General features: G+C 37.2%; 1 protein-coding gene across 1 annotated transcript in view; it reads left to right on the top strand.

Annotated features, from left to right (window-relative positions):
* LOC122813494 (leucine-rich repeat-containing protein 7-like) overlaps nucleotides 1–23301 on the top strand; it is a 638320-nt gene that overhangs the window by 210177 nt on the left and 404842 nt on the right. Inside the window, exon 8 of the mRNA XM_044085838.1 lies at nucleotides 19542–19653. Within this exon, the coding sequence (XP_043941773.1) occupies nucleotides 19542–19653 (112 nt within the window). The remainder of the gene's footprint in view (nucleotides 1–19541; nucleotides 19654–23301) is intronic.

Below are 23301 nucleotides of genomic sequence, written 5' to 3'. Positions count from 1 at the left end.
AACCTATACCTATGGAAATATCACTTACCAGAATAATGCTCACCAACATAAAACATTCCAAAATCTTTCTAGAGTCCATAAAAACTCCTTCATCAATACATTGAAAGCCTTTAATTGGTTTGCCCTAAAAAACTCTCTCACTTGATGAGGCAGTCAATATTTTTAATACCTTATTCTTTATTAATCTAAACAGCCATGTCCCCCTCCACAAAAAGAGAGGGAAAATTAACCACTCCCATGGCTCAATACTCAAATGAAAATTGTAATGTATAACAGAGACAAACATTGGAAAGAATGGCAAAAACATAAAACTCCCTGTAATTTGCAACTCTATAGAGAATTAGATAAAAAAACAACATTATGGCCGTTTACAAATTCAACAAAAAAATGGCGCCAAAAAATTCTGGACATCAATACATAACCTGTCACATCTGGGCTCAGAAAAGGAAACCAGCTCTTCTCATAATAGCACTCCACTAGAAATTGCTACCTTATTTGATAGCAGCTTCATAGAAATCATGCCTCCATAACTAAAAACTCTTCACCCCCACCCAGTGCTTCTGCCCCCACAATAACATCTAGTCCCAGTATTTCTGTGATCAACAGGTTAGACCAAAACCAACATTCTCCATACACCACACACACTACCCCTTCATTTACCCCCACCTTCCATACATGAATCTCATTCACCCATGTATCCATTGCTAGCAACTTCCATATAAGACCTGTCTCTATATCAATGATAGAAAACGTCTACTTAAACTCAGACTTTGTTCCACTGCAGCTGACAACTTCCCATCTAAATACATAAAGACAGCTGCTGATGTCATAGCATACCCAGTCTCTATCCTTATTATTAGATCAATATCTGAATCCTATGTATCCTCATTATGGAAATAATCATATTTATTTTATTTTACATTTGTTAACCGGGAAATTCCAACTTGGAATGAGCCAGTTTTCAGTGGACTCATGTCTTTGTAACATGGGAGAAAACTGGAGCACCCAGAGGAAACCCACGCGAATGCAAGGAGTACATGCAGACTCTGCACAGAAGGCACCCCAGCTGAGAATCAAACCGGAGAACCTCTTGCTCTGAGGTGACAACGCTACTGCTGCACCATATATATATTATCCCTCTTAATAAAGGTGGCATTGCTGCTGACTTCTCCGGCTTCTGGCCTATTGCAATATTGTCGCCTCTCTCAAAAATTCTGGAAATATGTATTATCAAACAACTCCTCCATTATCTCCTACAAGAATGGCTTTAACATCCACCCAACATGGCTTATGCCCAGCACACAGTACAACTCCTGGACTACTATCATTCACTGACACTGTAAACAAATAGAGGGACCTAGGTAAACTTTTTTCCTCCCTGTTCCCTGACTTCGCTTTCTCACCCTAAACCAATGTACAAAATGTCTCAGCTTGGACTATCCCCTTCTTCATTACAATAACTCACCAGCTATTTAACTGATAGGCTCCAATATGTAAAATGGCAGAATACTCTCTCTCTCTGTCTCTCTCCCTGTCTTCATGCCTCCACTGGTCTACCCCAAGGCTCTTTTCTCTGTCTCCTCCTCTTTAATATCATTATGAATGACATCTATACCACAAGGAGTCCAGTCTCTCTTATATAATATGCTGATGATTCCACACATATAAGTACATCTAACAACCTGCTTCATTCCCTCTGTATTACACAAGAAGCTATTACCAAAGTTGAGAAATGGACCCATAATGCCCTTAAAACAAAATTTGTGTTATTTTTCCCAAATCACACATAGCTGAGGAAGCAATTTTCAAAATATTTTCATTAAACAAAATTGAAACTGAAGCAGTTTCTCACATAAAACCTTTTGGAGAGATTGTGGACGACATTGTTAAATTTGACCTTCTTGTTGAAAAATAACATAAAAAAACTCACCTAGATTATCAATACTCTACAGGCATTAAAAATGTCCTTAGCAACTCCATCAACACCACACTTGCCACCACCCTCCCATTTCCAATTTCTCTTGTATGGGGCACCCATTCTAACCAATTTTCAGGCCACAGTTAAAAATAAGATGGACACATACTATAATAAGATTGCAAAATTTGAAATCAACAAATAATACTGCAGCCACACTGTACTGCCATTAAGGCAATAAACTGGCTTAAACTGCCTCACCACTTTGATTACAAACAGCTTATCACCATATACAACATTATTCACAAAGCTGATGACCGCCCTAATTTCAGTCCTATTCTCCATTCCTACTACCCAAATAGGCCACTTTGATCTAATAAACAACATCTCAGCATGTATAAACCCCACAAATCCTCTGGCCAACATCTGTACTCATACATAGTAGCTAAAGTGGAATTCTATTCCTCTGCAAATTAGATCTACGTCTAGCCTCTCCAACTTGAAACACCTACTAAAAGGTCACTTGAGACTTGTCGCTGCTCTTGCACTATCACAGGCTGAAATAGTCCCTCTGTCCAATATACTTCTTATTAATTCCTTCTTTCTCAACATTGTCAATCTAATTCTTAGATAAAGGACAAATATATTTCTGCCTAGTCTATGTTATCTAGTCATCTCTGTTCCATAGAGTATACTCAGTGTGTATACTGACATCTCTATGAACTGTAATTTGTGAATTACAATGTTATTTTCTTCAGCATGTTATCTCTGTCCAGATATTTGCACTTCACACTGTCTGAACTGAAGTAATTTTTTACTTAGTTAATATACTGTCTGTATTAGGTTTTGTGATGACTTCATTATTTAACTGTAACCATAAGATGTCAATGCAGACCTTTTCTCCACAGGCCTCCACTGAAAATGGGATATTATCCCAGATGGACTTTCCCAGTAAATAATTGTTAAATAAAAGCTTCAAATAAGCAGAAGTTAAAACAGCATTTAAAAACTGTTAGACCTTCACTCTGCCACTGATATAAACAGAAATGTAAAAGAATAAAGCATCTAACAGCTTTTAAGACACTTTCTACAGAGGAGCACTTGGTTTCTGCCTGCTGTCTGTTTGACAACACTAAGTGTTGTCAAACAGACAGCAGGCCTTTACATTCAATGAAAATTTCACCCCTTTATCACCTCCGGTCACTTCTGATGAAATTCCCCCTATGATTCCATTGCCTGATATCACAAAGGAAGAAGTCGTCACTGCACTCTCTAAAGCTAGAGACACAGCATCTATGAACCCTGATGGAATCTAGCACTTTTTACTTCTTATCAACTCGTTTACCCCATTATTGTTCACAGCATCCAAAAACAATGTGGAAAGAGGGAGCATCGGGGTTCATGATCCTCACCCAGCAGGAACTATGGTATCTGTTTATGGAACTAACCCCACATGTTGGCAGGGCAGGCATACAGCTCACTGATATGTATGTCCTGCACATGCCCACTGACAGCTGCCAACCATAGAAGTACTATTTGGTGACCCAGTCATACACTGCCCCCCTGTTTTTGACACTCAACCTGTATCATGTGTCATTGCTGAGGAAGAGAACTGCTGTAGTGTCAGCTATCAAGCCCACCCTCCCCATATGGCTTCTTTAGTGCATATTTACTTGTTAATCTTGCTTAATCTGGCCTGCAGCCAGGGCTTTAGATTTCATATAACTAACATGCCCACTTAGATAGGTAATGCGTGAAAGTGTGTTGACATACAGATATTAGTTGGCAGTTAAGGGCTTCATAAAGTAAGATTAAGGCTAGAGAAGGGGACAATGCTGCTTTAGAATTTCTGCATCAAATGATCGTGCAGACTGCAAAAGGGTATTCTTTGCTTATGCATGCATGAGATTTAGTTATTAGTGAAGCAAATGTGTATACAATGCAGAACAGATCATTGTGGTGATTCTGTTCTGGCCCAGACAAAAGCAGCTCTCCCTTCTTTTGGAAATGGCTTCATCTAAGACTTGACCTACTCACACAAGGTAGGGGTTGTTTGATACATACAAGTTTGAAACAACTTCAGTTAACTGCCTGGATGATAGAATTGTAATAACTTTTAGGCAACTATTTTCTGAGAATGTGCAGCAGGCATTAAAGGAGGCAAAGAAACCTACTGCTAGGAAATCATATATTAGCAAATGGAAAAGATTTTCTAGTCAATGCCACATTAAGAACCAAGACCCTTTTAAGGCTAGCACTTCTCTGTTTCTACAATATTTGTATGACTTATTATCTTCTGGTCTTCTGGTCATTCTAGTTTATTGCCAATGGATCCCCCTATTTCAATGCACTGACATCAAGACGTTTTTGAAAGGGGGTCTGCATACCCTTCCACCTATAAAGCAGATGGCTCCTTATTGGAATCTTTTATTTTGGAAAAAAAATCGTGCTCCATTTGAACCAGTTCATCATTCCAATATGAGATTCCTACCACAGAAAACATTTTTCCTAATTGTTCTGGCTTTTCCAAGTAGACTATCTGAGTTACAATCTCTTATGGTAGGTCAGCTTTATCTCATTTTCTACAAAGATAAGGTTTCTTTGAGAACCAATCATTCATTTATCCTAACATGGCATCCAAGTTACTTAGAGCTAAGATATCCATCTCCCTGCCTTCTTCCCAAACCTAAAAATGAGGGAGAAAGGATTCTTCAGATGTCTACAGACAATTCAGATACTATTTTGACAGAACTAAAACCTTCAGAAATTCTGATCGTTTAGCCATTTTTTTATGAAAGTAAGAGAAAAAAGGACAATCACCGTCGAAGCAGACAACGTCCAAATGATTGTCTCATAATATTTCCTATTGTTATTCTACCATAACAAGTCAATTCCAGGAAGGGTCAAGACACATTCTGCTAGGGCCTTGACTTCTTCGGTGGCTTTTTCAAAAGAGTACACTCTAGTAGTATTCTTGAGGCAACAACTTGATCCTCTATATAAAGTGTTATATAGCACTACAAAATAGACCTCTTTTTCGGGTCTAGAGGAGGCTTTACTAGGGCCACTATTCTCCAAGGGCCCCTGGACCCTCATCCTTCAACTTCCTGATCATTCTAAGCTATATTATTCTACCCATATAGCCAAGGCTACTGCAGCAGAGATCCAACTGTGTAAACAAATTTATCATAACAATAGATGTTTGAATAGATCTCTGTTGCAGTAGCTGCTCCCTCCCTCCTTAGGTTTACTGTTGTAATCATGAAGTCCACAATCTTGAAAATTATAATCAAGAAACTATAATATCCAAATAACAAAATGCTGAAGACTACAATATCTAAAAATCTCGAAAAGCAAATCTCCAGTGTGAACCCAGGAATGATTGTTAACATGGGTCCTGTTGGAGGGCAAGTCCAAGAATTCAGTAGTGTGCTCTACAGCATTTTTGTCTTCCAATATTGTGGTCTTGAGATTATGATTTTCAGGACTGTGATAAACCTATATATATATATATATATATATATATATATATATAAAACTGTATCATATATTTTTTTAAACAAACGCCTATTCGTATCTTACATCTCCTTACTCTCCTTTCTTCACTAACTTTCTTACTTCTATCAGTTTCTCTCCCCTGGCTTTCACTCAAAATATACCATAAGTCTGCATTTCGCTACATATTCTCTCACTTCGTATTACAGTTCCTGTTTGTATTATACCTTTAACTTACCTTTAATTTCTCTGTAAGCTGGCTACAATTTGTCTAACTATTAAATCATTGTCATATAACTTGTACCTATTCTTAAACAATGTTTTCATATTATGTCTAATTTGGTTTATTTATTTAAACTGTACTTTTTTGTATTATATTTAAAGACTGTAAAATTATTGCTCTTTAAATGTTTTGTAATACTTTGGAGTTTTTCTTGCCTGGGCATCTGCTGAAAATGGGCTCTTACCCATTTGGACTTTCCTGGTAATCAAATATATATATATAAATCAAGCAGATAGAATCCAGCACACTCACATAAAAAAATCAGTAACTTTGACTTCAGTCAAACTAAATTTTATTTTCCAAATATAAAACAACGAAGCAATTCCTATAACAACAACAAGCAAGCCAGTTTTGCATTTATGATCAATCTTTTTTTTTTTTTTTTTTTTTTTTTTTTTAGGTAAATTGACTCTCAAATTTTTTTGTTTCACTCGTTGGACATAAACCTATATATAGTGTGTCTCATCAAACACACGCACACACATATATATATATATATATATATATATATATATATATATATATATATATATACATATAAACACACACTCCAACATCGCACAACAGCAGGGTAAGGTCAAAATCCCTGACCCCACTTTTCACAATTTTTTCATGTTTACTGTTTAGAAAGATTAAACACCCTGATGGAACAGTTTAATAGATACTATAGTGACAGCTGAGACAAATTCTGTTTCCTTTGTTGTTACACTAATAATGGGTCTTTGGGGTTTATACTAATATAATAGGTCATACAGGTATTTATTTGGATAGAATTCCGTTATGCATTACATCCAGCATAGCTGCTCCCTCTGTGAGTGAAATAACACGACAGAAGGTGCAGAAGACTATCTGTGGGATACCCTGTAGAAAGCACTGTCCTTCTACCTAAGACAATTGGAGATGGAGTTCTAGGAGCTCAAAACCATCAGGTGGCTGAGCTTCAGGCCTATCTAATCTTTAAAGAGATCCATGCTTGTATAGTTAGTAACACTTGGTTTCAGAACAAGAACAGCACTCCCTCCTTACCAGACTACTACACCTAATATGCATTTAGGAGCACTAGGAACTGTGGGGCATTTTTATTAGGAACTCCACTTTCTTACATCCTATATTGCATAATACTAAACTGAAGTGTTTAGAGGTCCTAGTGTATCTCAACAAAACTGCTTACTGTATTATTGCCAAGTACAAGTCCCCCTCCATGAGCATAGTACTCATGTGTCAACTCATAAATCTACCTATTAAGTGAAGTACCCATGTTATGGATGACTTTAATTACTCCTCCATCTACCGTCAGAGCTTTACAACTACCAACAAATATGCCCAGAGGTTACTTAACTTTGTAAAAACTACTTCCATAATGCAAATCATAACTCCAACAAGTGTTAACCTTCTTGATCTCCTGTACCACCCTGCAACACAAACTGCATGAGTAAATCAGATTACCTAGCTGTTTCATCCATGGTAACAAGTCGCGACTGGTTTTCAAAGTGACCCCATGAACATCCTTCAGGACCTATGATGGTTACTAGTCACAGAGTCCCAGGCCTTTCTATTGTATCACACACACACACACACCTGTGGACAATGTAGAAGTCACCAATCTGCCTACTGCATGTTTGTGGAATGTAGGGGGAAACCAGAGCACTCAGAAAAAATTCATGTGAACATAGGGTAGACAACCAGAAGGCATCCCAGCCAGGAACTGAGCCAGAAGGCCTCTTGCCTTATGGTGACAAGTCAACTCCTGTGCCACTGTGCCAACATTACACAGACCACTAATATGAGTCTCTACAGCCATAAAAATCTGACAGTATTTTGGTATTATTCTAAAGCTAATTTATTGCTACTTACTGATACCCTGGTTAATAACAGCTGGCATGTTCCTCCAGGCAAATTGATTGATAATGCACTTACATGGTATAAACTTTGGAATATTGCTCCCTCACACATATAGGATGATCACATATACCACAAGAACATTGAAAAATTCAAAAGACAGTATGGTGAAATGCTTACATAAGTCAACTCAACAGGAAAAAGAAAAAAGTCATGTCTCCTTGTAAAATTTCTCTCATCCTCTCTGCAAAAGTGAACTGAATATGTTAAGCAAAGACCTCAGGTGAATAGTTAAGGAACGCAAAGCCAGTTTGAACTTAGAGTAACCACCAATACCAAGAATAACCACAAGGCTGTCTTCAGCTGTTTTAGGAGATTTGAATGTAGTACCCAGCTCTTCCCTGAACTTATTTCCAATTATATATACCACTCTGGTCCTGAAGCCATCGCTAGTACCCTTGTTGACAAATTTAGATCCAGCTTCATCCCTCCCACACATATCAACCCCTCCAGTATCTCCCTTGTCTGTCCCAGATCATGTTGCAACAACACTCGAACTAAAAACTCTAGTTCCATGTATCTTTTTTTTTAAACAAGAAACATCTTTATTAAATTATCGTGTATGACATAGGCCATGTTACATTTAATAAATTAAAATAAACCATAGCAACACAGTCTCAGTTGCAGATATTATACATTACAAACCGTGCCGACACAACTGTAGCTGCAAACATTATACATGACTTAACATATCCAGTCATTGTTAGTCAAGCATTACATAGCTCATTCAAAACCGGTCTTCTTTTAAACCTCGTTCCTCCTCTGCATCTGTTGATCCCACATTTCCCATTTTTTTCTATGTAATTTGCTCCTACCCTTTTCTAAAGATCCCAGTTCCAGTTGTTTTATCTCTGTTACTATCTTTGCTACTTCTATTAAAGTTGGTTTAGATGTTGATTTCCATTTTCTAGTAATTGTTTTTTTGGCAGCCACCATTATTAGACTCAGCAAGGCCTTACTATGTCCAGGCAACTCCAGTTCTGTATCATGGCTCAAAAAAATAATTTCCCTAGTTACTCCAATTTACTCACCCAGCATCTCCAACAGAGCAGTCTGCAAGAATCTAGGAATCTTTAAAGTCTGCCAACTCATTACACTCCTTGAAAATATGTTCCCAGTTACCTCTTTCTTCCACATCACACCTCCAACATTTGCTGTCTGCCTAAGAAAAAATTCTTTGAAGTCTGCTTTGGGTATAAAAATACCTGTGTAAACATGTCCAGGCAAAGATCCTTCTAGATTTTTATTGCATATTTGGGAGACATACATATATCCCCTCTTCTTTGTGAATTGCATATCTAATCTCTCTTCCCAATTCTTCCTAACATCCTCTGATTGATTCTTATAGTTATCATGCAATATTGTATATACTGTATTAATTATTCCTTTATTAATGGCAACTTCTACTCTAGATTCTACTAAAAACTCTACCAGTGCTGATCTTTCGTTTACTAATTCCATGTGTCTTGACAATATTTTAGTTTGTCTGCTTGTAGGTATCAAGCACCACACAGTGCAACCTCTTCTAAATCTCTCTGTCCTTAGTCTCCCCACAGGTTATATACCTGACAGACAAAGATAAACGACACCTGTACCCAGGTGTATACTGGTAACCACAGGTCTATTTGTCTCCCTAGCATTATCTGTAAATTATGGAACCCATTGCAATGCATGGAGTGCCATGATTATACCCTGAAATCAAGAAAACTTTTGTTAAGCACCTCTAAGAGCTCTAAGCACTGCTAAGCTCCAGGCTCATGCTAGAGTAAAATGGCAGCCAATGCCAACCACCACAGAACAATGGCATAAGCAAAAATACCTTTCAAAGCTTTACTCTGCTGCAACTTAAAACAAAAATGTGGCAAAGCAAAGGGTATAAGATTTTAAAACCATTACTTCCACAGAGGACACTTCACTCCTGCCAACTGTCTGTGTGGCAGTGCTATTTTCAGCTTTCAAATTTTAAAACAGTTGGCACTCTTACAATCTTTTTCTGTAATTAGTAGTACATGGAGTAGATAACTCCTATTATATGTTCTTGACATGAAAGCCAAGATTCACCTCTCATGCTTACTTCACTCCTTTCTTGAGGTGAATTTCTTGGTAATCATGTTTCAAACACATAATAATTTGGTAACAGTTTAAGATATGATCCTAATCTCCTATACTGTTGAACCAAATAACAATGTGATAGACAGCCTCCAAACCCTTAACCAGTCTCAATTTGAAGTTATTAAAGACATATTTAATCTACCAGATTTCTTCAACAAGTCATGGAAGTTTTAAAAGAGGGCCAGATTGCTCACTCCGGCTATATGGAACTTGCTAAGTCCTTTAATACCATTCCACATGTGGGTATTATAGACAAACTCTCTGTTCTCAGTGTTAACTTTATGTTGTCCACTGTATATCAAATTGGCTTAATGACAGAACTCATATTGTCAAAATAAGGGGTATCACCTCTAGAGGCAGAGATGTAACTACTGGTTCTCCACATGAATACCTCTTAACTGTACAGACTTTCAAAGAGTATCCAGATTTTTGCCTCAAATTTTTGATCTGTGGTTTTCTGTCAAATAATTGAGGATTGAAGCCATTAAATAATGACAGATATTTGAGTTTCTGGTGTCATGGCCTTCATAAAAATGCATACCAATGAAAAGCCTGTTATTCTGGCAGCTTTTTAAGTTTATAAGAGCAGTATTTAAAATTTTTCCCCAATTCTGGGCCTTTGTCTCCACATTTTTCTTGGCTTTGTCCAGAATTATTGCACTAAGAGGTTGAGGGGTATGCCCACAAAGCTCAGTCTTGTGACCCTCCTATTTCTGATTTACTTTTCACAAATTAGGCATCCATGGTTTCTGACAAACTAAGTTTGGTTATGACTGCACATTAGGTGGTGTTGTCATTCACCACCATGATATCTACTTTTTCAGCAAGGCCTGAATCAAGCCAGCACATGATATGTTAACCAAAGGCTCACTTTTAATGCCAGGAAGTATAGCATAGTTACCTTTGGTAAGGCCCCATCCCCTCCTGTTATCACAGTGCTGGCATTGCTCTCACAACAGACTGTGTTACTAGAGACCTAGGTACCTAGTTAAACAATGAGCTCTCTTTTGACCACCATGCCTCCGTTGTGATTAAGAAATCCTTCTCTCTCACACATCTTCAACACTTCTGTGTCAGTGCATCTTCTCTAAGTATGTCTTTGTCCCCTTACACTCCTCTCTAATTAAACTGATAATTGTATACAATGCCTTACTTGGAATGTTCCTGGTAAAGTACCTTGTAAACTAGAAAGAGCCCAAAGAATCCTAACTTTAAAAAAATGTCTGGTTTAAGCTATTTAAGATACTAATAAACCAAGAAAGAACTCAGACAGCTGTTTACGCCCCAGGACCTTTATTCACAGCACAGAACAGAACAGAAAAATAATGCTGATCACTTAACAGTACGTTTTCTTCCAACACTTCTTCAGAATAACCATCTAAACCCCTTCCCTCCATTATGGCATAATTAATTAATAGTTAATTCAGAAAAATTAATTACACTTACTAACCTACCCAGGGTAGATAAGGGGTTCTGTAAGATAGGTAGAGGTGGGCCCTTGAGTGAGAGAGTGGATGATAGACATAATATTAATAATGAAGTGTTTAATGAGAACATGGAAGGCCCAGGTGACATCAATGACCCTTTAGGGTATCTCCCCTCCGAAGGTCCGAAAGACTAAAAAACAAGGGGAACGTAAATTATTATCAGGGTAACTGGAGGGGGTGGCACAACAAAGGAATGAATCAAGGTTATTAGATGATTCAATAGAGGGGCATATAACATTTATGGGTAATGTAGGGCCTGGTCAAAGAATAAATCAGATAGTAAGTAGTGGCAACATATTGACACTTAATGGTTATAAGATCTTTAACTACAGCAGTTTAGAAGTCTTAGATTGTCTTCTGACACTGATGATTTGGGTATTTTTGGTTTAGGTACACATACACTGAACTACAGCTTAGGGACTGAATTGGATGATCCAGTTCATGAGTATAAGCTGGCCTTTCTAAAACTAACCAAAGAGATGAAGAATCTGAGGAGCAATGTATGGCATTTACGCCTGTTTAAGGCATATCAACAGAACAAATATCGCCCAGAGGACTCAGGGTTAAGGTACAGCCATTAGTATTATTAGACCAATGGCTTGCTGTGCAACAACAAGCTTCGATGGGCTTTGTCAATGCACTAGCTGCATACTATGAGAGAGTGATACAACAACAGACTCTCAAAGTTGAGAATCTGAGTAAAGGGGTGCAGAAATATCAAACTCTTCCCTGTTATACTCCCTGTCTTAACCAACTCAATAAGGATCTTTTGGAGTTGGAGAACACCTTAAAAGACAAAAAAATGAAAAAAATTAACAGGGATGTGGATGATTTTGATAAGGATAGACCATCTGATATTCAGAGAAATGTTAAATTTGTGACACCTAACCAAAAATTTGGGAATTTCAGACCCAGAAGGCAAAAATCCATCTTGAAAAAGAGAAATAGGGACTCAGCAACCTCAGGTGAGGACACTTCATCAAACACTGAGGGGGAGGATGGCCACATGGATAGGTCACCCGTTTCTAAGAGGAATAATTTAGGTGACAATATGGGTCACCCTTTAGACCTAGGTCTAGAAGAGGGGGGAGGAAACATAAGGGTCCCTCCAGATTTAGAGAGTTTGCTGAGGGTGATGGTCCAACAATAACAACATGTAATGTACATAACATTTCCTCTGTTCTGTCGGATATACAAATAAAAACTCTCAATAAAGGCTCGAGCTTTGTGCCCATTTTTTTTTTTGTGCCTGAACATAACTTTGCACAAGATGTGATAGATTACTGTTGTTTATTGAATTTACGTTTGTTTTTTCAGGATGGTCATAATAATGTGGAATCCAGACATTTTAGGTTTCAGGATTCCACCTTTAAACCACCTATGTGTCCGGTTGTTTCAATTTTTCAGAATAATGTGTTGAGAGATTTACATTTGCATCTTGGCAAAGATCATTTGATTAGAGACAATATTACTATGGCAGAGAGGCAATGTACTGATGAGTTCAAATCTAATAGGGATATTGTAATTTAACTGGCAAATAAGGGAGGGGCAGTGGTGGTCCAAAACTGGATGCAATATTATGAAGATGTACAAAAGCAACTGTTAGACAACCGATATTATAGGACCATGCCACTAGACCCTACAGCCAGATTTAAGGTGTAGATTGATGCATTTCGGGATATGGCAGTTGATGAGGGTGTTATTCTAAAGGACACTGGTTATCAACTTAAGGTTGACCATCCAAAACAACAATACCGATACCTCTTGCCTAAAATCCATAAGGATCCTAATAATCCTCCAGGGAGGCCCATAGTGTCAGGGCAGGGTTCACTTACTAAACCCCTTTCTGAATTCATTACCTCCAATTTGAAACCTTTGTTGTCACACATATGGGCTCAGATCCAAGACACCACTCAGATTTTGGGTATAATATCAGATCTACAACTTGAACCCCACTGGCTATTATGTACCCTCGATGTCACCTCCCTGTATACCAATATCCCCCATTGGGCAGATCTAGCTGCACTTCAATATTGGCTAGACAGAGTTAAACTATATAGTCCGGGTTTTAACTCTTTCTTGTTCTGCCTAACAGAACATGCCTTAACTAAGAATGTTTTTACTTTCAAAAGCAATGTGTATGGCAAGTTCAAGGTACTGCTATGGGGGCATATTTTGCCCCCATATATGCTGACCTGTTGATGGCATATTTGGAGGAGCAATTAATCTATGACAACTGTCACAACCTATACCTGGATGAAATTGATATTTGGAGGCGATATCTTGATGACTGTTGGATGGTGTGGAGAGCCAATGAAGTCTATTTACAGGAATTTGTTGAATATTTAAATCAGAATAAATGGAGTGTTGAGTTCAAGATTACTTGGCACAAATATGAGATCACTTTCTTGGATGTTCTGGTGAAACGTACCCCTTTGGACACTTTGGAGACTGAGATATTTTGAAAATTCCCCCAATATAACACACTGTTGCATGCTACAAGCTTCCACCCCCAACATGTAATCAGAAATATCCCCACGTCTTAATTTCTCCAGGTTAAGAGAATTTGTTCTAGTCCCACCAAATATAGTCACTATGAACAGGATCTCTTTATTAGATTTAAAGATCGGGGACACAGGGTTGGTGACATCTGTAGGGCTAGCCGGTTTGCCACCCAGCAGGAGAGATATGGACTACTTGAGTACAGAGGAGATCCTCCTGACAATAAAAATCAGGTCAGACTAGTAATGACCTATGGAAAGAATACATATTCATTCATGAATATAATTTCCAGACATTGGAATATCCTGCAGGGTGAGGGTTCACTTGGAGAATTTTGGGGAGAGAAATGTTCATACTCCTTTGGGAAGGGTCATTCTCTGGGGTCCCTATTTAGTCATTACAGGTTCAGGATACAAATATGAGTCAGAGAACCATTACTGGTGATAAATTGGTTGGTTGCAACCCATGTGGCCATTGTTCTCATTTCCCCAGGGTGCTTAAGATGAAAAGCTTTAGCAGTAAGAACACACCTATAGTATATGATCTAACTTTTTTTGGGAATTGTAACACTAGTTGGGGTATGTATCTGGTCAGTTGTACATGCCCGGCCTTTTTATGTTGGGCAAACGTCTAGGCCTTTAGGATTGAGAATAAGTGAACATATTAGTGATATAAAGAACCACAAACAGTCAAGTGCCTTATACAAACATATTTGTAAACACAAAACTGGTACATTTAGATTTACCATTATTGATTGTATTTTGAACAAAACACAGGACAGGGTTGGTCTACATGAAATATTAAATTTGAAAGAAAAAAAGTGGATTGCTAAGCTAATAGGGCTCTTTCCACCTGGCCTTAATGAATATTTTTAATTAATTAATTAAATGATGTCTGTTTAAAATATTGGCCAATCAAAGTATGTATTTATACATCATCTGCTGGTGGGGTATGTTGTCTGTTTCTGTTCACTGAGGGAGGCTGTGTAGCCGAAACTGGTCTGGAGTCTTATGTGAATTAATGACTTGATGTGTATTTTTTAATACATTATTTTCCACACAGAGTTGTGCTGGCTCTTTCATTTTTTCGGTTATTATGTTTTTGGGCCATTGGGGCAGCCGCGGTAGTGCAGCGGTTAGGTTTGCCACCTCACAGCAAGAGGTTCTCCAGTTTGATCCTCGGCTGGGGTGCCTTATGTGCGGAGTCTGCATGTTCTCCCTGTGGTCGCATGGGTTTCCTCAGGGTGCTCCGGTTTCCTTCCACATCCCAAAGACATGCTGTAGGAGGATTGGACACTCTAACTTGGCCCTAGGCATAACTGCATGCATGTGTGTGCCTTCTGTGGGAGGTTGAGTGCCGGGCTGGCAACTCGACACCGTAAAACTCCACTGCCAGTCATGAGCGAACAGGTGATCCACTGTGGCAACCCCTAACCGAAAAAAGAAGATGTTTTTGGGCCATTGCACTAGCCATATTTGTGGGTCCTTTGCAGTTTGATTCAGTAATGTAGGGCCTGGTCAAAGAATAAATCAGATAGTAAGCAGTGGCAACATATTGACACTTAATGGTTATAAGATCTTTAACTACAGCAGTTTAGAAGTTAATGAAGGTTACTTTGATTTATATGCAAAAGGCTTTAAGTTCATCCCAAAAAGGAAAAGTGAAATAAGTAACTTACTTATTGACTTAAAAATGTTTGTCAGAAAGAAAAAAATAGAGTTACTGTTAGATGAACAAGGGGAGAAAGTAGAAATGCTAAAGAAAAGGAGTGTGTGGAATTCACCATTGCATCCGCAATTAAAAAATTTTGAGAATATGGTGGAAAAAAGTTTAAAGGACAAAGTCATGAAAAATAAAATATGGTCCAATTTAAGTAAAGAGAAAAGGTCTATTTTGAATATACTTTGGGAGAACAAATATGTCAGGGTAATGAAACCAAATAAAGGTGGAGGAATGGTTCTGAAGGATTCTATCATATATGAGAGCAAAATGATGAACCTTTTAAATGATGAAATTAAGTATTCCAAGGTTTCTGTAAATGAAATAAAAAGATTTATGGGGCTTTATATGATGTGGTACTGGAAGGGGTTATTGACATATATACGTTTAAATTTTTACACAATAAGGAACCAAGGGTACCCACCATATTCGGAATCCCAAAAGTATATAAGGATTTAATGGACCCACCCATGAGACCAGTGGTAGCGGCTAGACAATCTGTGACAGCTCCTATAGCAAAATATCTTAACTTTCGACTAAAAAATATTTCTTTAAATGCAAAAAATGTAATTAAGGATTCTTGGGACTTTCTTAAAAATCTAAAAAGTGATTTATTCCAGGAGAATATGATTTTTATTACAAGAGATGTTGTTGACCTCTTTACTTCTATTCCCCACAAAGAAGGTTTGGAATTTCTAGAAGAAATTTTAAGGGACAATAAAGATTTCAGTGATATGGACATATATGTGATTTTAGTATTGATGGAAATAGTTTTGAAACATAATTTCATCCATTTTGAGGGAGAATTCTTTCGACAAGTGATTGGCATAGCTATGGGGGCCATGTGCGCCCCAACATTTGCCAACTTGGTCTTAGCCTGGTGGGAGAAGAAACATATTTTCATTTCTACATATAAAGGTTGTTGGGCTCTTTATCAATACTTTTTAGATGACATATGCCTATTTTGGATAGAGAGTGAGGCAAAATTTAGGGAGTTCTTGGATTATTTCACAAGAAGTACAACATTTTTAAGATTCACCTACAAAATGGGCTATGGGTCTATTGATTATTTGGATGTAAGCATTGGGATTGACCATAGTAATAATAAATTTACATCAAAGGTGCATAGGAAAGATACTTATTACAATTCCTTCTTACATTTTCAGAGTGCCCACCCATATGTGCAAAAGAGGAATACTGTGAAAGGACAATACATCAGTGGCAGTAGAATGACATCAGGGGATGAGAATTTTAAGCAGGAAGGTGAATTACTAAAAATCTATGTTCCTGGAAAGGGGATACCCTGAAAGGTTGGTTAATGAGACCTTCAAGGAGGTCCTTGGAAATAGAAATAATAAATTTGCCCCGATTCTAGATAAGGAAAATATAAATGAAGGAGGAAATCTACCTGTTAATGCTATGGAGAACCAGTTTGATAACATTTTTGCTTTGGATTATAGTGGGGATGCCTAAATTATTATGGAAATTCTTAAAGAAGAATGGGGTAGATTCAGCAAATTGTCAGATTTGGATATAAAGTTTGATTACCCCTTGAAGTTTGTCTTTAGAAAAGGTAAATGTATTAAGAATATTCTAAAAAAGAAAGGTTTTTGTAAGAGGAATAAGAAAGTGGGGACGTACAAATGTGGGGCTTGTCCACAATGTTCATTTATATCCAATAAATCCGAGCTATACATCCCTAGTAGTAGGAGGTGCATTACAGTGAAAGGGTACTCCAGTTGTGATTCTAAGGGGTTAGTGTATATGGCTTTATGTGGAAAATGTGAAGGATTTTTATATAGGAAAGACGGAAAGGTGTTTAAAAAGGAGAATCCAAGAGCATAATTATGACATTAAGAAAGGTAATAATCGGAATGCACAATATAAACATACACAAATGTGTAAGGAGGCAATTTTCTTGTGTTGGAAGAAGTTCAAATGGATGTCAGAGGGGGACCTTGGGAGACCCAAATAGAATATAGAAAAGCATATTGGCAGCTGGTCTTAGAAGCGAATAAATGTCCGGGCCTTAATGAGATGGTCTCCTTGGCACCTGTCTTGAAATTAAGAGTAGCCAAATTATAATGTTTTTTGTTGAAGCTACCCCAGAAAAGTGTGATGAATAGTTCAATGAACTATATATTTTTTAACTGATGTATTTTTTATAGTTTACATGTTCCCATAAGTAGAAATGTCCATTATATAGGAATGTTCTCATATAGAAATGTTCTTCACCAGTGATTTTCTTAGGTTATGTATTTTTATGACAATTCCATGTTTATGTAAGTGTTTTAAATCTTTACATTTTTTTATGGATTTAATATAGTATGAATTATTAGCATTCAGTGCTATTTTTACTTTGGACACTAGAGGTCAGTAAAGTATTGATGTTAGTATTTGTTTATATACTGAATATGGCAGGCTTTTTTAATTGAATTTTTAATTAAATATGTATTTATTTGCACATTTTAAATATATTTATTTATTAAAGAAGGTTTCTAATATGTTTGGATTTTTAGAATATGCAGTAAGTGAAGTTTTATATGATGAGAAGATATTTCCTTTATTGTGAAATTGGTTTTAGTGTTTGTGTAATTAATTTTTATGAATTAACTATTAATTAATTATGCCTAAATATATTTAATGAGTAATTTATTTGAATTATTTGTGCTATATAATGGAGGGAAGGGGTTTAGATGGTTATTCTGAAGAAGTTTTGGATGGAAACGTACTGTTAAGTGATCAGCGTTATTTTTCTGTTCTGTTCTGTGCTGTGAATAAAATTCCTGGGGCATAAACAGCTATCCGAGTGCTTTCTGGGTTTATTGGTGACTACTTTCAGCACTCTGTCTGTTTTTTGGTCTATTTAAGATACTATGACAGATTAAAATCTGTCTCCCTCTACCCCATACTATACAGGCTCTTGTGGAGCAACCTTTTCTTAGCATTTCAAACTATGAAAGGTCCTCTGCTTTTTGACATTTCCCACCTTCATGGATAGACAGTCTAACAAATACTCATTCCAAATTTCCACTGTAAGAAAAACAACATCTGCTGCTTTAATGTTTCTTGCTCAATACATGGCCAGCCTTTGGAATAGACTCCCTCTGTACATCCAGCAGAGGACCTCCTTGATTACGTTCAAAGTCAGCCTCAGGTAATGGATGGGTAACTGCAAATTCATGCCTGGTATTAATACGAATGATCGTCTCTTCAGTGGGAATGTGTCTGCTATTGTCACTACAAGTGTAATGTGGCTAAACTTCTCAATGGCTCTTCAGACATAAGCATAATATAAATCTATGAACATGATTGCAGGGCCCAGATGATATCACAACTAAATATGTCGGTTCAACTACTACTTAAAACTGTCTGTCTGAAGGTCCAGCCTAATACTAGTCCTTTTTTATTTTACCTTTTCCATCAGTATGCAGTATTTTGTGAAACTAATGCATAGTACCTTTCTTTCTTATTCTGAATCTTCCAGTCAGCATGTACTCCTGTGAGGTAGCTGCGGTGGTGCAGCGGTAGCATTGTCGCCTTACAGCAAGAGGTTCTCCCATTTGATTCTCGGCTGGAGCGCCTTCTGTGTGGAGTCTGCATGTCCTCCCCACGGTTGAGTGGCATTCAAAAGACATGTGTGAATGGGCGTGCCTTCGTTGAGGGTTGGATGTCGGGCTAGCACCTCGGCACAGTAAAAATCGACTGCTAATCATTAGTGGACCGAAGTTCCGCTGTGGCGACCCCCAACCGGGAAAAGCCAAAAGAAAAACAACAACATGTACTCCTGTGAGGTGTAGCCTGGTCCATTTCATGGAATAGCCATTTCCTGATATTTCTGATTCCATACTTGTCAGTGACTCTGTGTGTAAGTACTAATGGATATAGTGTACTAGAGGTGCCAGTAGATGGTCTCCAGCTCTCTGTTCATTTTGAAACCAGTGGAAGTAATAGAGTCTGCATGGCAGCCAACTAATAGTGATGACAGTTATACTTTTAACAAAGCATTTAATGAGACTGATTGAAACAAAAATAGAAAATCCTGATGACATTTAAAGAAAAGTATGTATATGAGTGCATTAGGCTAAGGCTTACATTTGTGCACCTTTGTTCTTCTCTTGTCTTCTAGGATTCATATGTCAATTCCCCAAATGAACTGCGAATGGGAGAACTACGTCCACCTTTGAATGAGCCTCCTTTGTATCAGCCCAAGCTTGTCATACTGAATAAAGACAAAAAAGGTAAAGAATCCAAATACAGCAGAAAAACATCTTCTGTTGAGTTAAAAAAAATGTCTGTTACAAGTCAAGCATGTTATTATACTACTGCTTTTTCAAGTAACAAACCATAACACTGCCATTTTAAAGTCTGATACTGGTACTGTATGTTTTTTTAATGACATACATAAGTTTTTGACCTTCACATTCTTTTTGGTGTAGCTCCTTTTTAGTGCTAAGAGGGGCATAAGTAAGAAAAAGAACACTGTTTTTGTTTTTTATTTGTTTCTGTATGAAGATTAAAATGTAATTCTGTTTCTTTCATGGCATCACCATATGATAGGAAAGTTGTTATTAAATAAGTTAAGCTGAGAATAAGACAGTCTTCTTATTTTGGCTTTTCCCGGTTAGGGGTCACCACAGCAGATCACCTGTCCGTTAATGAATGGCAGTGGAGTTTTATGGTGTTGAGTTGCCAGCCCGGCACTCAACCTTCCACAGAAGGCACACACACATGCACGCACGCACTCACACCTAGGGCCAATTTAGAGTGTCCAATCCACCTACAGCATCTCTTTGGAATGTGAGAGGAAATCCGAGCACCTGGAGGAAACCCACCTGACCACATGGAGGACATGCAGAAGGCACCCCAGCCGAGGATCGAACCGGAGAACCTCTTGCTGTGAGGTGGCAACGCTAACCGCTGCACCTGAGAATAAGACAGTAAAGTGTATAATTTATACAATGAAAATAACATGCCCTAAGTATGTAGCACGTTAGGAGACACTTGTGTTTATCATCTAAATTGCTATTATATCTGATTTAAATGTAAGTGTGTGTGTAGCTTTCATTTTTAGTCTGTAATTTCAGCTGTTATTATAAACTAAAATATGGCAAAAAGTGTATCTCTATCAGTGCATAGGATTATTTGTAACTATCCTTTCACTAAGCAATATATCAAGTTTGGGTGTAGGTAATGTAGATGCTATGATTTGTCATGAGAGTAAAGTCACAGTAACCAAACAAAGCCATCTTGTGGAAAGCCTGCATTATCCACCCCAAAGCATGATATATTACCATCACACAGAGAAACATAAAAAAATAAATTTTTTACCACTTTTAAATATTTTAAGTCAAGTCCAGTCACCAAGGTGTACCAGATTTTCAGCTCTGATCAGAAGTTAAGAACTGATTATAGATAAGTGAGTATACGATGAAATAAATTAGGAGAAACCTGTAGTGGTTCAGTTTTGATATTCCTCAGCTCTTTCAATTACTGTTTTCCATTGTAAGGGTAAAGGCTACCAAAATGGTAGTTTAGATGTATTTAAAAAGTATAAGATTAAAAAATGATACTGTCCGTAACATTCATAAACCTGCAGACTGACCCTTAACTCTATATTCCACAACTACATACCAATAGGACCTGTCTGATCTGAGGACAAGCAACTGAACTTTTTGCATAAACCAGAAAAATCAACTGGACAAAGCCTATACTCCTACTCTGTGGCTAAAACCAAGAATTCCCTACCTCTAAGAAACAGAGCAAACCCTAACATCAGAAAGTTCAAGCATAAATTAAAATATTTCTTATCTAAATCTTGCATCTCCTCCTGCGTTAATCCCATCTGATGTCTTTAGCTCTTACCACCCTCACACAACTCCTGCCATCTACCGTCTTCTTTTTTACTCCCTTACCTATTTCCCCATCTCTCACTACATTTATTCTTACTAGTGCAATACTTACTACCTCTCACTATTACTAGTGCAATATCTACTACCTCTTAATATTACTAGTGCAATACTTACTACCTCTTGCTACTGCTCGTGCTATAACTAGTACCTCTTACTATTACTAGTGCAATGCCTACTACCTCTTGTTATTACTAGTGTAATACCTACTGTCTCTTTCTTATCCTGTTGCTCCTATTTACCTCCTGTACTATTTATTTTATTTCTATTGATTATTAAAAATATAGATGCTTTGTCTCCTCCTACTGTAGAATGTAAATACTAATTATTATATTGTCTGTTTATTCAATGTAGTGCTTATTCAATATTTGTTACTTCTAATGTTTCTTGGAGCTTTTCTCCTTGGGCCTCCACTGAAAAATGGGTATTTTCTGACCCATTCAGGCTTTCCTGGTAACCAAATGTCAATAAATAAATAAAATAAAGATAGATATTAAAAGAAAAAAAGCACATGCAGTTTGTCTTGTCCAAATTATTGTAGATTCTTTATTTCAAGTAATGAGCACTTCATCAGATCTAAGTTCAACCAAAAAGCTTTATTTATACATTCTTACAAACAAAACAAAAAAAGAAAAGAAAAGAAAACAATATATATGGAGCTGAACACCAGGAGGAGTAGATGAATTTATTATGGGCAGTGGGATTTGGTTATGGGCAGTGGGATTGGTCAGGAGGTGCATGAACAGTAGGACTGATCAGGAGTTGCACTGATATTTAGTGTTAAAGAACAGATTGGTTGATAACACCAAGATCCTGTTGGGGAAATGGGGGAATGAGTTGGCCAATCTGGTAAATAAAAAAGAATAGTAAATTTAAAAAATTAACAATCATACTTAAATATACTTCCAGTACATATAACTCCCATGTGAGCTGCAGAAGGAGGTAGTTCTGGGTATATTTTGGGTGCTGAGTAAAGCATTTTTAGCTAAGATCAAAGACTGAAACAATACTAATTGCATGAACTTTAATAATACCCTGCTTTAGGAATGGGGTCCATTCACATCAAATTATGTAAAAATCTATGTGGAGAAATTAAACCAAGGAAAATGAGGAATGAGTTGGCCGATATTATTATGAATAAAAAGCAGCAGCTGGTTGGCTAGTGGACCTAAGTTAATGCAATTGGTATGTAGAAAAAAAAAACATTCTCTGATTGGCTGCCTTGGGGTAATGTAACTGAGTGAAGTTCTGCAGCTAGTACATAGTTTCCTAAATAAAGCAAGCATTATAGTCTGAGGGTAGTAGCTTTTACAAAGCTAGTCCTTCAAATTTATGTACCCAAGAATGTTATTACATTGGCTACTTCAAGAAGTAAAATAATAACAAACACACATTTTGTCCCTGCTATTCAGAACAGCACTACTAGTGGCCTGAAATTCTCTACTCTCAAGCAAAAAATGAATACATTAGAAATGCAAGGAAAGCAAATTGTGCGTGTGTCAGGAGATACTGATTGATTGATTGATTGATTGATTGATTGATTGATTGATTGATTATTTGTTTACTGAGAAAGTTTGACTGGACACAGGTGCCCTTTTTGAACAGAGGACTGAATAGAAAATTTCCAAGATATCATATTTAATACAATATTTACAATATCATTTTATAATGCAGTTTCAGTGAATACATGGCATAATAGTATAATAAAATTTGTACAGAGACTCACAAACATTAATATATAAGCATTGTATTGAGAATTTATAGATAGAGGTTTGGTGTATAAGCTGGGTAGGACTAATTTAAGAAATTCATAAAGTGAAGTATTAGAGGGGATAAGTTAAGTTGAAGTGTTGATAGAGAAGTAACAATGGGTTGTGCTAATTAGAAGTAGGTGTGGTAATTTAAGGAGTACAATAAAATAAGGTATTAGAAGGGGATACGCAGGTTACATGCTTTAAAGGGCAGTATAAGAAAGATGAT

This window comes from Protopterus annectens, chromosome 10.part0, assembly GCF_019279795.1.
Source record: "Protopterus annectens isolate FY-2018-M chromosome 10.part0, PAN1.0, whole genome shotgun sequence".
NCBI lineage: Eukaryota > Metazoa > Chordata > Ceratodontiformes > Protopteridae > Protopterus > Protopterus annectens.
Note: the sequence above shows the minus strand (reverse complement) of the source record. Positions and strands in the feature narration are given on the sequence as shown.